The 13368-nt window shown below is 34.3% G+C and overlaps 1 protein-coding gene across 1 annotated transcript in view; it reads left to right on the forward strand.

Moving 5' to 3' along the window:
* The window catches only part of EPRS1 (glutamyl-prolyl-tRNA synthetase 1), a 71384-nt gene that overhangs the window by 44557 nt on the left and 13459 nt on the right, over positions 1-13368 (forward strand). The window contains exons 19-28 of the mRNA XM_046678862.1: positions 4545-4778; positions 5831-6093; positions 7774-7825; positions 8292-8501; positions 8885-8957; positions 10335-10414; positions 10639-10740; positions 11380-11535; positions 12002-12199; positions 12678-12851. Of these exons, the coding sequence (XP_046534818.1) occupies positions 4545-4778; positions 5831-6093; positions 7774-7825; positions 8292-8501; positions 8885-8957; positions 10335-10414; positions 10639-10740; positions 11380-11535; positions 12002-12199; positions 12678-12851 (1542 nt within the window). The remainder of the gene's footprint in view (positions 1-4544; positions 4779-5830; positions 6094-7773; positions 7826-8291; positions 8502-8884; positions 8958-10334; positions 10415-10638; positions 10741-11379; positions 11536-12001; positions 12200-12677; positions 12852-13368) is intronic.

Here is a 13368-nt window from a genome sequence, read left to right on the forward strand (position 1 = left end):
GTGATATAACTATTCTTTAGTTGGGCCCAAACTGCGGGTTTTTTCAAAGCTATATTTAGTGTATGTTTAGTAGGCTGAAGAAAATAAGGTTTGTATAGGGAAAGCCATTGAGCTGATCTTTTATCCTGATTTTATATATTCTCTCTCCACTAATTTACAGACCCAGGGCTTGGACACTGACTTTTTGCATGGATGTTCTATTTGTCTGTTTATGTATGTAAAATGGAAAGTTACAGTGTTATATGCATATGTATATTTTTATGACTTGTATATAGGAGAGTGCATATGATTTATATTTTAAAGTTTCTTTAGCTTTGATCTTTATTTTATTGCAGTAACATTGGATTATAATATATAACTTTCAGATGTACATCGTAATATATGTCGAATTCTGTGTAGATTACATCATGTTCACTACCCAAAGACTAATTATAATCCATCACCACGCATGTATGCCTAATTGCCTCTTTACCCTTGCCTCTCCCCCCGTGCTCTTTGGTAACCACCAATCCAATCTGTGTTGCTGTGTGTGTGTGTGTTGTTGTTTTTATCTTCTACTTATGAGTGAGATCATATGGTATTTGACTTTCTTCCTCTGACTTATTTCACTTGGCATAATATCCTCAAGGTCCATCCACGTTGTCACAAATGGCATGATTTCATCATTTCTTATGGCTGAGTAGTAGTCCATTGTGTATATATACCACATCTTCTTTATCCATTCATCCTTTGATTGGCACCTAGGTTGCTTCCAAGTCTTGGCTATCGTGAGTAAGGCTGCGATGAACAGAGGGGTGCATGTATCTTTATGCATTAGTGTTTTCAAGTTCTTTGGATAAATACCCAGCAGTGGAATAGCTGGATCTATTCTTAATTTTGGTAGATATGGTAAATATGGTAGATCTATTCTTAATTTTCTGAGAATACTCCATGCTGTTTTCCATCGTGGCTGCACCAGTTTGCACTCCCACCAGCAGTGTATGAGGGTTCACTTCTCTCCAGACCCTCTCCAACACTTGTTGTTTCCTATCTTGTTAATTATAGCCATTCTGTCCAGAGTGAGGTGATATCTCATTGTAGTTTTGATTTGCATTTCCCTGGTAGTTAATGATGTTGAATATGTTTTCATGTGCCTGTTAGCCATCTGTATATCTTTGGAGAAATCGCTGTTCAGATCTTTTGCCCATTTTTTAATTGGGTTGTTGGTTTTTTTGTTGTTGAGACGTATGAGTTCTTTGTATGTTTTGGATGTTAACCTCTTATCTGATACGTTGTTTGTAAATATCTTCTCCCAATTGTGAGGTTGTGTTTTTGTTTTGTTGATGGTTTCCTTTGCTGTGCAGAAGCTTTTTAGTTTGATGTAGTACCATTGTTTATTTTTTCTTTTGATTCTCTTGCTGGGTCCAACATGGTGCTTGAAAATACGCTGCTAAGACTGATGGCAAAGAGTATGCTGCCTATATCTTCTTCTAGAAGTTTCATGTCTTACATTCAAGTCTTTAATCCATTTTAAATTGATTTTTGTGCATAGTGTAAGATAATGGCCTGCTTTCATTCTTTTACATGTGGCTGCCCAGTTTTCCCAACACCATTTATTGAAGAGACTCTCCTTTCTCCATTGTGTAGTCTTGGCTCCCTTGTCGAAAATTAGCTGTCCATAGGTGTGTTGGTTTATTTCTGGGCTCTTGGTTCTGTGCCATTGATCTGTGTGTCTGTTTTTGTGCCAGTACCGTGCTGTTTTGGTTACTATGGCTTTGTAGTATATGTTGAAATCAGAGAGTGTGATACCTCCAGCTTTGTTCTTTTTCCTCAGAATTCCTTTGGCTATTTGGGGTCTTTTGTTGTTCCATATAAATTTTAGGATTCTTTGTCCTCTTTCTGTGAAAAATGTTGTTGGAACTTTGATCGGAATTGCATTGAATCTGTAGATTGCTTTAGGAAGTATGGACATTTTAACTTTGTTAATTCTTCTAATCCGAGAGCATGGAATATCTTTCCATTTCTTTCTGTCATCTTCAATTTCTTTCAACAATGTTTTATAGTTTTTGGTGTACAGATCTTTCACCTCTTTGGTTAAGTTATTGCTAGGTATTTTATTCCTTTTCTTGCAATTGTAAGTGGGATTGTATTCTTTTTTTTTTTTTTTAAAGATTTTATTTTTCCTTTTCTCCCAAAGCCCCTTGGTACATAGTTGTATATTTTTAGTTGTGGGTCCCTCCAGTTGTGGCATGTGGGACGCCACCTCAGCATGGTTCGATGAGCGGTGCCGTGTCCGTGCCCAGGATCTGAACCAGTGAAACCCCGGGCTGCTGAAGCAGAGCGCACCAACTTAACCACTCGACCACAGGGCCAGCCCCGGGATTATATTGTTAATTTCTCTTTCTGCTACTTTGTCATTAGTGTATAGGAATGCAACTGATTTTTGTATCCCACCACTTGACTGTATTCATTTATTATTTCTAAAAGTTTTTTAGTGGATTCTGTAGGGTTTTCTATATATAAAATCATGTCACCTGCAGATAGTGACAATTTCAATTCTTTTCCAATTTGGTTCCCTTTTCTTTCTTTTACTTGCCTGATTGCTCTGGCTAGGACTTCCAATACTATGTTAAATAATAGTGGTGAAAGTGGGCATCCTTGTCTGGTTCCTGTTCTTAGAGAGAGAGCTTTCAGTTTTTCTCCATTGAGAATATTAGCTGTGGGTTTGTCATATAAGACCTTTATTATGTTGAGGTATTTTCCGTCTATACCCATTTTATTTAGAGTTTTTGTCATAAATGGATGCTGTATCTTGTCAAATGCTTTCTCTGCATCTATGGAGATGATCATGTGATTTTTAGTCTTTGTTTTGTTAATGTGGTGTATTGTGTTGATTGATTTGTGGATGTTGTACCATCCCTGCATCCCTGGAATGAAACCCACTTGATCATGATGTATGATCTTTTTAATGTATTGTTGTATTCAATTTGCTAATATTTTGGTGAGGATTTTTGCATCGATATTCATCAGTGATATTGGCCTGTAATTTTCTTTTTTTGTGTTGTCCTTGTCTGGTTTTGGTATCAGGATAATGTTGGCTTCGTAGAATAAGTTAGGAAGCCTCCCCTCCTCTTCAATTTTTTGGAAGAGTTTGAGGAGGATAGGTATTAAGTCTTCTTTGAATGTTTAGTAGAATTCACCAGGGAAGCTGTCTGGTCCTGGACTTGTATTTTTTGAGAGGTTTTCGATTACTGGTGATTGGTCTATTCAAGTTCTCTATTTCTTCTTGATCCACTTTTAGAAGGTGGTATGATTCCAAGAATTTATCCATTTCTTCTAGATTATCCAATTTGTTGGCATATAGCTTTTCATAGTGTTCTCTTATAATCTTTTGTATTTCTGAGTTGTCTGTTGTAATTTCTCCTCTTCCGTTTTTTTCTTTGAGCTTTCTCTCTTTTTTTCATGGTGAGTCTAGCTAAAGGTTTGTCAATTTTGTTTACCTTTTCAAAGAACCAGCTCTTGGTTTCATTAATTTTTTCTATTTTTTTTTAGTCTCTGTTTTGTTTCTTTCTGCTCTGATTTTTATTATTTCCTTCCTTCTGCTGATTTTGGGCTTTGTTTGTTCTTCTTTTTCCAGTTCCTTTAGGTGCACTAGTAGATTGTTTATTTGGGATTTTTCTTCTTTGTTGAGATGGGCCTGAAGTGCTATAAACTTTCCTCTTAGAACCGCTTTTGCCCTATCCCATAGATATTGGCATGTTGTATTTTCATTTTCATTTGTCTACAGGTGTTTTTTGATGTCTCCTTTGATTTCTTCATTGACACAATCGTTACTCAGTAGCATTTTGTTTAATCTCCACATTTTTGTGGCTTTTCTGGTTTTCTTCCTGTAGTTGGTTTCTAGTTTCATACCTCTGTGGTCAGAAAAGATGCTTGGTATTATTTCGATCTTCTTAAATTTATTGAGACTTGTTTTGTGGCCTAAATGTGATCAATCCTAGAGAATGTTCTGTGTGCATTTGAAAAGAATGTGTATTCTGTGGTTTTTTGGATGGAATGTTCTATATATAGCTACTAAGTCCATCTGGCCTAATGTGGTGTTTAAGGCCAATGTTTCCTTATTAATCTTATGTTTGGGTGATCTGTTCATTGGTGTAAGTGGAGTGTTAAAGTTCCCTACTATTATTGTGTTGCTGTCTATTTCTCCTTTTATGTCTGTTTATAATTGCTTTATATATTTAGGTGCTCCTATGTTGGGTGCATAGATATTTACAGGTGTTATATCCTCTTGTTGGATTGTTCCCTTTATCATCATGTAGTGCCCTTCTTTCTCTCTTGTTACAGCTTTTGTTTTAAAGTCTGTTTTGTCTGATATAAGTGTGGCTACTCCTGCTTTCTTTTCTTTGCCATTTGATCTTATTTTAACTCCTTTGTGCTTGAGTTTCTCCATGATGAACTTATTTACAGGAATACTTTGGTGGTGATTAACGATTTTTAATGACATTGAAGTTTTCAGAAATTTCAGAAAGTATTAAATACTTATCTTTTTTTCTCCTTTATCACAGGCTAAAGTAAATGAAGCTGTAGAAAGCTTACTCTCCCTGAAAGCGCAATATAAAGAAAAAACTGGGAAGGAGTATATACCTGGTCAGCCCCCATTATCTCAAAGTTCAGATTCAAGTCCAACCAGAAGCTCTGAGCCTTGTGGTCCAGAAACACCGGAAGCCAAAGTACTTTTTGACAAAGTGGCTTCTCAGGGAGAAGTAGTTAGAAAACTTAAAGCTGAAAAAGCCTCTAAGGTTAGTATGGTATTTTGTTTCTGTGCTTTTTTGTTTTTTACATTACAGGCTAGAAAATTATTTTATTACATTACATTATTGCCTAGAACACAGTCTGCCCCATCGAATCTGGCTAACTTCTACTCATATTTCAGTTCTCAACTCTGGGACCTTTCCTTTCAGAGAAACCCTCATTGGTTCTTTCTCCCCCAAACTAGATATGAGTGAACATTCTTATATGGCACTGCCTTTCTCTGACATAGTAAACACACTGTATTTTAATTGTTAAATTATTTCTCTCTAGTCTGTAAGATCCTTGAGAATAGGGACCTAGACCCTGACTGGGCCTGCTCATTGTAGGCCCTTAATGCATACTCTTTTCTCCCAAAGCCCTGTCCATCTCAAACGGCACGTTTTATTTTGAGCTCTGGTGTAGTTTGTGCTAATTGCATTATCTTTGTAGGAGTAGGATTTTTTGGTGCAGATGCATATGAGTGGAAAACAATAAGTCATCATAAGTTTTGAAGTTTAACCAATAATATAGAAATTTAATTACTATCATCTTTATAATTGTGAAATGTTTAACTTATGTAGTTATTGGCTCTTAAATGACAAGAAAATACATGTTATATACCAGTGCTTTTTAACAGAACTTTCTGTGATGATGGAAATGTTCTATAACAGTTCTGTCCAATACTGTAGTCACTAGCTACAGGTGGCTGTTGAGCACTTGAAATGTGACTTTTGTGACTGAGGAACTGAATTTTTAATTTTGTTTAATTTAAATCTAAATAGCTACATGTGGGTAGTGACTACTGTTGGGACAGTGCAGTTATGGACTGTACTGTTTTCTTTTCACTATTTAGTGTAATTCTGTTGTTTATCATATTCTTTTACTTATTTTAGCAGTTAATATTTTTAACGTTCTCCATCCCTACCTTGTACCCCTCTGCCTTTAATTATGTTTTCAAATCTGCTTGTAAAGCTTTGGACATTGTATTTGTTTAAGTGTGCTTAGATAGTGATTGGAATTAAATCCTAGCTTCTCTCCTTCCTCTTTTGTTAAACTAAAGGATCAAGTGGATACAGCTGTGCAAGAACTCCTCCAGCTGAAGGCTCAGTACAAGGCTCTGACAGGAGTAGAGTACAAACCTGTCTCTGCCACTGGGGTTGAGGACAGAGATAAGAGGAAGAAAGAAAAAGAAAATAAATCTGAAAAGCAGAATAAGTCTCAGAAACAAAATGATGGCCAAAAGAAAGACCCCTTTAGAAACCAAGGAAGTGGGCTGTCATCAGATGGAACAGGAGAAGGGCAAGGGCCTAAGAAACAGACCAGGTAATGAAACATGGAAACTTCATCTGAAGTGAAGCAGAGTTTTGAATGAATTCAGTTCTTAAATTAGTTTTCTAAAAAATGAATTGTGGTTAGTTTGACTATCATGTTACATTGGAAAATGCTAAAGCTATAATGTCAGCAGATACCTTTTAGTTAATTAATTAAAATTGGTAACGTTCATTTGCTTGTTTCAAGAATCTCAGAATATAAAACGTTCAGTGAAGTCTCCCTCCTATGCTTGTTCCATTTTCCCAGTTCCCCTGCTGCCCTAATGAATTGGTAGCCACGGTTGTTAGTTCCTTCTGTATCTCTGTATCTCTTGAGAGATTTTCATTTGATTACGCAAGTAAATACAAATATGTATAAATGTTCTTTTTGTTCCTCCTTTTTAACACAATTGGTAGCCTAACTATATACATTGTTTTGCACCTTAAACAGATTTTTCTAATGAAAATCTTTTGTTGGGACTAAATGAGAACTTCATTCTCAATAGGATTTTAAAATTGGTAGCTTAAATATAAAACAAAGCTGTTTTAAAGACAAAACAGTGGAATAGATGGTGTTTCAGGATCTTCTAATCTGGATGAATAATGGCATTTCCTACCTATAATCCTCATCCCAAAATTAGAGTTAACTTTGTGCTGGGTTTCTGTAATGGCTTAATAAGAAGAAAAAGTTATTAGCAACTACTATTATGAGATACTTTGGTTTTAGATTTGTTTAGCTGAATTTCAAATTCTACTTCCCATCTCTCACCTTATACACACAATGTCTCCTTAAACAAGAGAGTACAACAGTTATTATTCTTGTCTGTTGACTGGGTGATCAGATTTATAGAACAGTGGAGGGAATAGAACGTCTCGCCTTTGACCTTATGACTGCGTGTGAAAGGGCCAGGTTTCATAGAGGCATTTTGTTGAGATGTGTCAAAGTGAAATAGTTGAGAATGCAAATGCAAGTCCATTAGGGTTTTAATCCAGTAAAGCCTTATTTGTGAACTCGAAAAAGATACAGCTTTTGTAAAACATAACTAATGGGTAGATTTTCCTATGTGGATCATAAGACCACAGTTCCTTGAGTAATGTTGGTGTCTCAAGGAAAGGATTATTGCCTGGAATAGTTTTTTGTTGCAGACCTAAATTATTTTGGAAGCATCTACCTCTGCAACTTTTATTTATTGCAGTTAAAAGAAGAACTTCTAGAATATATAAGGATATGTATACCTATTTTTGCACACCTGTATACACATATATTTGTCGTTATTACTTTTTACATTTTAATTTTAGTGAGACACTCATCTTACTACCTATAATTTTGCCTGGATTGAGATCAGCAAAAGATTCTTCTTTTTTAGTGAAAAATAGTATGTGAATAGGCTCTCTGTTATAAATATATTACTTTATAAAGAACTTTGTAAAAGAGATCTCTGCATTAAAATCATAGCTTTTGTTAGGCTTGGCTTTCCTAGTTTTTTGTGGACAGTCTCTCATCTCCTTTTAAGAGATAACTGAACTGTTTTCTAGGTTAAAAATGTTATCTTGAGAATGAATATAGAAGAGATATAGAAATAACTCATACTGGAGAAAAACTAACCTATTTTGAACTTTAGAGGTTTATTTTCATTCAGCCTAGAAGCAATTGCTGAATGAGGGATTTATATTTTATTTTTTGTATCTGCAGGTTGGGTCTTGAGGCAAAAAAAGAAGAAAATCTTTCAGAGTGGTATTCTCAAGTGAGTATGCATTCAGTTGATTTTTATGTTTTAAATTTCTCAAAGGCTACTTTATACTTAGATTCTAAGGTCCAGATATAAAGTAATAATGTATCATGCCTTTAATAATACATAGTATAGTCATTTAACATGTCACAGTTTTCAAAGCATGTTCGCATCAAGTATTGAATCAAAAAGTAGCCCTATGAGATAGTCATTATTTGATTTCTTTCTATGGTGAGGTAAAGGGATTAGTTTGAAGTTACAAAGGTAGAAAATAGCAGAAGCAAGATTAGAATTCAAGTTGTCTGAAGAGTTTAGAGCCTGGTGTTTCTCAGGATAGAAAAGTCTGTTCTGTATGCACATTAAGAGCATGTACCAACAGTGGAAGCCTCCAGATTTGAAGCTTGGTTATCATACTCTTGGCACTTGTACTATAATTTTTGTTAAATTTAAGCTTGAAAGACTGTATTTTTCTTTTAAAAAGGTCATCACAAAGTCAGAAATGATTGAATACTATGATGTAAGTGGCTGCTATATTCTTCGTCCCTGGGCATACTCCATTTGGGAATCCATCAAGGACTTTTTTGATGCTGAGATCAAGAAACTTGGTGTTGAAAACTGCTATTTCCCCATGTTTGTGTCTCAAGGTGCATTAGAGAAAGAGAAGACTCACATTGCTGACTTTGCCCCTGAGGTAAGTTAGCTTGCTTTATTTATTTTTGCAGTTTTCTCTCGTAAACTCAGAAGTATATTTTTCAGTTCACACCTGAATAGTAATTTAAAAGACAAATTATAACAACTAATTCAGAGAAATGTAAAGCCATTTTTTGAAAAAAAATTATATTTCTACCTTCAGAGGAAGTTATAATTCTGTTTGTTCCATTAATTACCTGGCTTTTACTTTTCGCTGAACATTTATAAGGAGAGTAAGTATCCATCTTTTCTTGCAGTGAACAGCAGCGATTATTTTAGCTTGCCTTAATTAATATAGCAAAATTGAAATACAGATTTGCTGCGTTTGTGCTGTTTCTCTAAAATGCTGTTAAAAGTGTATAAAAAATTATTTTATCTTACTAGGTTGCGTGGGTTACAAGATCTGGTAAAACAGAGCTGGCCGAACCAATTGCCGTCCGTCCTACTAGTGAAACAGGTGAGGATGGGCCTTCGAGCACAGGAGAGATCTCATTGAGACATTAGAGACAGCTTCCAGAGTTGAGTCTCAGCTTTTATTTTGTGATATTTGTAATCTTTGTTGATGATATGAAGCTTAATGAATATTGATAAAGATGAATGTAAACTTAAGTTATATAAAATTTTATCCTCCGCACAGTATTCATGGCAGAGCTCTTTATCATTAAGATAAAGGTTTTTTTAAAAACACTTTCATCATTTTTTATTTCATGCTATAATGTTTTAGAACTTTCCAAGGAATGTTTTTCTTGGGATAATTTTTGTTCTTGAAACTGATTATAAAATTGCAACATTAATGTTTTACGCCAAATTTGCTTATAAATTTTGTTAGTCATTTTAATATTACAATTGCATTCATGTAGGGTTTTTATTGGTTACTAAGTGATTTCATTTACATCATTTTATATGCTTGACAACAGTGTAGTGAGGGAGGTGAAGGCAGCTGCTGTTATCTCCATTTTGCTGGTATAAAAGGTCTCGGAAAAGTTAAGTGATTTTCCTAAAATTACACATAGTCAATGGGAGTGCTACTTGGAAATTTTGAGCCTTTGGGCTTGTCACTCTCTTCCAAAGTGATTATCCGTCTTCAAAGTTAAGGATTGTTTGCTCTTTGTGTGATACTACTAGTGATCCTCTTGTATAATATTATCATGGTGCTTTATTGAAATTATGACACCAGCTGTTTTTCACATACCAGATCTGCAAAGTCTTGTTTGACTAGTTCTAGATAATCATGAGTAGGCTGTGATAAGACAGGCACCTTCATGTAAATTAGAGTTAACGGCAGGAGCTTTCCTACTCTGGGTAGATGCAGCAGATAGATTTAAATTCTGGTTCTAAATAGTAACTGTGCTGAATTCAGTAAGTTGTTTAAATTCTCTAAGCTCAGCTTCCACATCTTTAATATTGAGATTAATAATCTTCTGTTAGATTAGTACTTTGTAGGTTGAATGTAAGAATTGAACAGGATAATGAATGCAAAGAACTTAACACAGAACATGTGTTATATACTTATATACTATAAGATCTTCAATTACTGTTTTTAAAAACAAAACAGCTGAAAAGCAGTCAAATTAAATTAAATGTTTAATGTAAATCTTGTTGTGAAGAATGTAAAATATGGTCAAGTTTAGATAGATTTATTTCCTTGACTAATTCGCTTTGTGAAATATAGAATAATATCATTCATTTACCATTACGAACATTGGAAACTCTTTTGCACAAACACAACATTTTAATTCCTATTAATTGTGTTACCAGTTTGACCCTTACCAGTCTTCAAGGAGAAATAAAACCTACAATGGCTCACGCTGCCTGTATTTTCCTGTCTTTTCAGTAATGTATCCTGCATATGCTAAATGGGTGCAGTCACACAGAGACCTGCCCATCAGGCTCAATCAGTGGTGCAATGTGGTGGTAGGTACACACCCCTTCTTTTATTCTGTCGTTATTCTTCTTACTTATTTCTTACTTAAAAGCACATTTTGTTCTTCCTTATCTTTATATTCAAAGGATTGGGAATATGGAAGCATTTTTGAAGTATTTTGGATCACAATTATGATTTCTGATTACTTACCATATAATGTTGTTAATAAAAATGGAAACACTCTGTAATGACCAAATGGTCTTGTCTCTCGCAGCGTTGGGAATTCAAGCATCCTCAGCCTTTCCTGCGTACTCGTGAATTCCTTTGGCAGGAAGGGCACAGTGCATTTGCTACGTTTGAAGAAGCAGCAGAAGAGGTATAAAAAGTTGTCTTCCGTATTAGTTATGTTCTATTTCTTTGTCTTACTTTTTTCTTCAGCTGTAAGTAATGTAGTGCTCTCTATTTATATAGTAATCACTCAATAAATAACTGTAACTTGAAACTTGATCTAATCTCAACATTAAAAGATAATTTCCTGGTACAAATTATTTTGTTACGGAAAATTTATTTATTACTTGTTAAAAGAAAAAACAAGTTAATTCAAATGTACATGGACTTAAGAAACTACTTATTGAAATTTTATCAGAAAAAGTACTATTTTAAATTTTCAAATGAAAATATTTTTGGACTTTATAGAAGAAATTATAATCCCATGGATGAAATTTATTCTTCAGGAGATTTTCACCCTGGTTACTGTACGTCTTTCATAAGCATTTATTTTCTCTTATATTCTAAATTTACGTACATTTTAAAAAGTTATTCAGCTTCTTTTCGCACTGCTTTGTTGAATGTCTTCCTTAATAAATTCACACTGGCTGCATTAACCTTTCCATAAAAAAAAAGGTTTTTATTGTTTGAAGTTCTTTTCCCACCACAATTAGTGTAGTTTTATAGATCTATGATAAATAAATATGCCATAAACTTGAACGTTTCTACATTTAAAATGTTGTTACAGGTCTTGCAGATACTTGACTTATATGCTCAGGTATATGAAGAACTCCTGGCAATTCCTGTTGTAAAAGGAAGAAAGACTGAAAAGGAGAAATTTGCAGGAGGAGACTATACAACTACAATAGAAGCATTCATATCTGCTAGTGGAAGAGCTATCCAGGTATTAAACAGCTGTGTGGGATGAGTAGGGGACTGTAAACATAACCTGTGCACAGATCCAACACATTTCTTCTGTCATCAGAGAAGTAGACTGTTTTAAACGATCAGTGCTTCATGTGCTTTCTAGACCATATAATTTCAAGCAAATCTGTCTCATTCCTCTAGATCTCCAAAGACAATTAAGTCAAGGCTTGTATCCTGAATTACCGAAGCCTGAATTCCTTTTTAATCTTTGTAGTTAAAGTTCCTCCTATTAAAGGGGCTTCTCACAGCAGTACATGTCTGTATATTTTTTGTCTAATCATAGTCTCTTTGTTGTATCAGTTATGCTTTAAAAATTTATTTAATATAAAAAAATCAGGGACGATAAAATAGGTCTAGTGCTATTTTAAGGTGTGTGATCTTATAATAATCATTTTCAGAGGCAATAAGTTATTAAAATTAAAACTTATATTTCTTTATTTTAGGGAGGAACATCACATCATTTAGGGCAGAATTTTTCCAAAATGTTCGAAATCATTTTTGAAGATCCAAAGACACCAGGAGAGAAGCAATTTGCCTATCAAAACTCCTGGGGCCTGACAACTCGAACTATTGGTGTCATGACAATGGTTCATGGGGACAACATGGGCCTGGTATTACCACCCCGTGTAGCCTGTGTTCAGGTAAGTAAAATATCCCTGTTTATCCTTCCTTTTATAAAGTACAAGCCATAGTTCTAAAGGAAATTCGAAAGAGTGATTTCCTGCATATCATTCAGATAGATTTCACTGATATAGAAACAACGTAGAATGCAGTCTAGACCTTAGAGTTGTGCGACTGTATATCATTTGTATTATTGTTTCTTATTCTTTTAACTTTTTTAGCTATTTTGTATAAAACTTTTTAGAAATAATTTTTGAAATGACTTATAATAGGTTAAATGAAATATAGTAGGTAACATGAAAATGCACTGAGCATGGACAAGCAATATGCAACTAATTAATAGACATTCTGTATAGATTAGAAATCACACAAGTGGATTTGTGTTTAGATTTATAGTCATTGATAGGTTTTGACTCCTGGATATTAGTAGTAATATGACTTTATTACTTCTGGATGCTGTTTCTTTGTATAAATTTGTGATATTGTGCTGGGTTCTAGGTGGTGGTTATTCCTTGTGGCATTACCAATGCACTTTCTGAAGAAGACAGAGATGCTCTGATTGCAAAATGCAATGATTATCGAAGGCGGTTACTCAATGTTAACATTCGAGTTAGAGTTGATTTGCGAGATAACTATTCACCAGGTTGGAAGTTCAATCACTGGGAGCTCAAGGTAAATTCCTCAGCTGCATCTTTTACTCCCACACTCCCAATTTGGATTTGGATTTTCTTTATATATGCTTTTGTAAAACATAAGTGTTTTTCAGTACTTTTCTCTGTTTTGATAGTTGTGAGTTATTTTCTTCACTTTAAGTGTTGAGCACAGACACACTTCAAAGCTTTGTAATAGTGATACCTAAAGTGTGAAAATTGCTAAATTTAAATTTGTTTTTATGGAAGCTTATATTTATTTTGTTGGAATAAAATGATCTTGAAGACCTCGTTTATGATTAATAAACCTCATAGGGTTGTTATATTAAAATGTTTATACTGGGAATTCATATAATAAATAAGTTATTTAAACAGTAAGACTATCAGAATAATGGTGCATGGGTATCACCTGGCTGTCATTGTTACAGTTAATCAGTAAAACATCAGAGATTAATTTCATACTTTGTTTTTCACAGCACGTTGTTTGAGACCAATTTCTTGTTATTTTGTATATTCAAAGCCACTCTAAACTCTGGTTT

The sequence above is a fragment of the Equus quagga genome, chromosome 12 (assembly GCF_021613505.1).
Source record: "Equus quagga isolate Etosha38 chromosome 12, UCLA_HA_Equagga_1.0, whole genome shotgun sequence".
Classification (NCBI taxonomy): domain Eukaryota; kingdom Metazoa; phylum Chordata; class Mammalia; order Perissodactyla; family Equidae; genus Equus; species Equus quagga.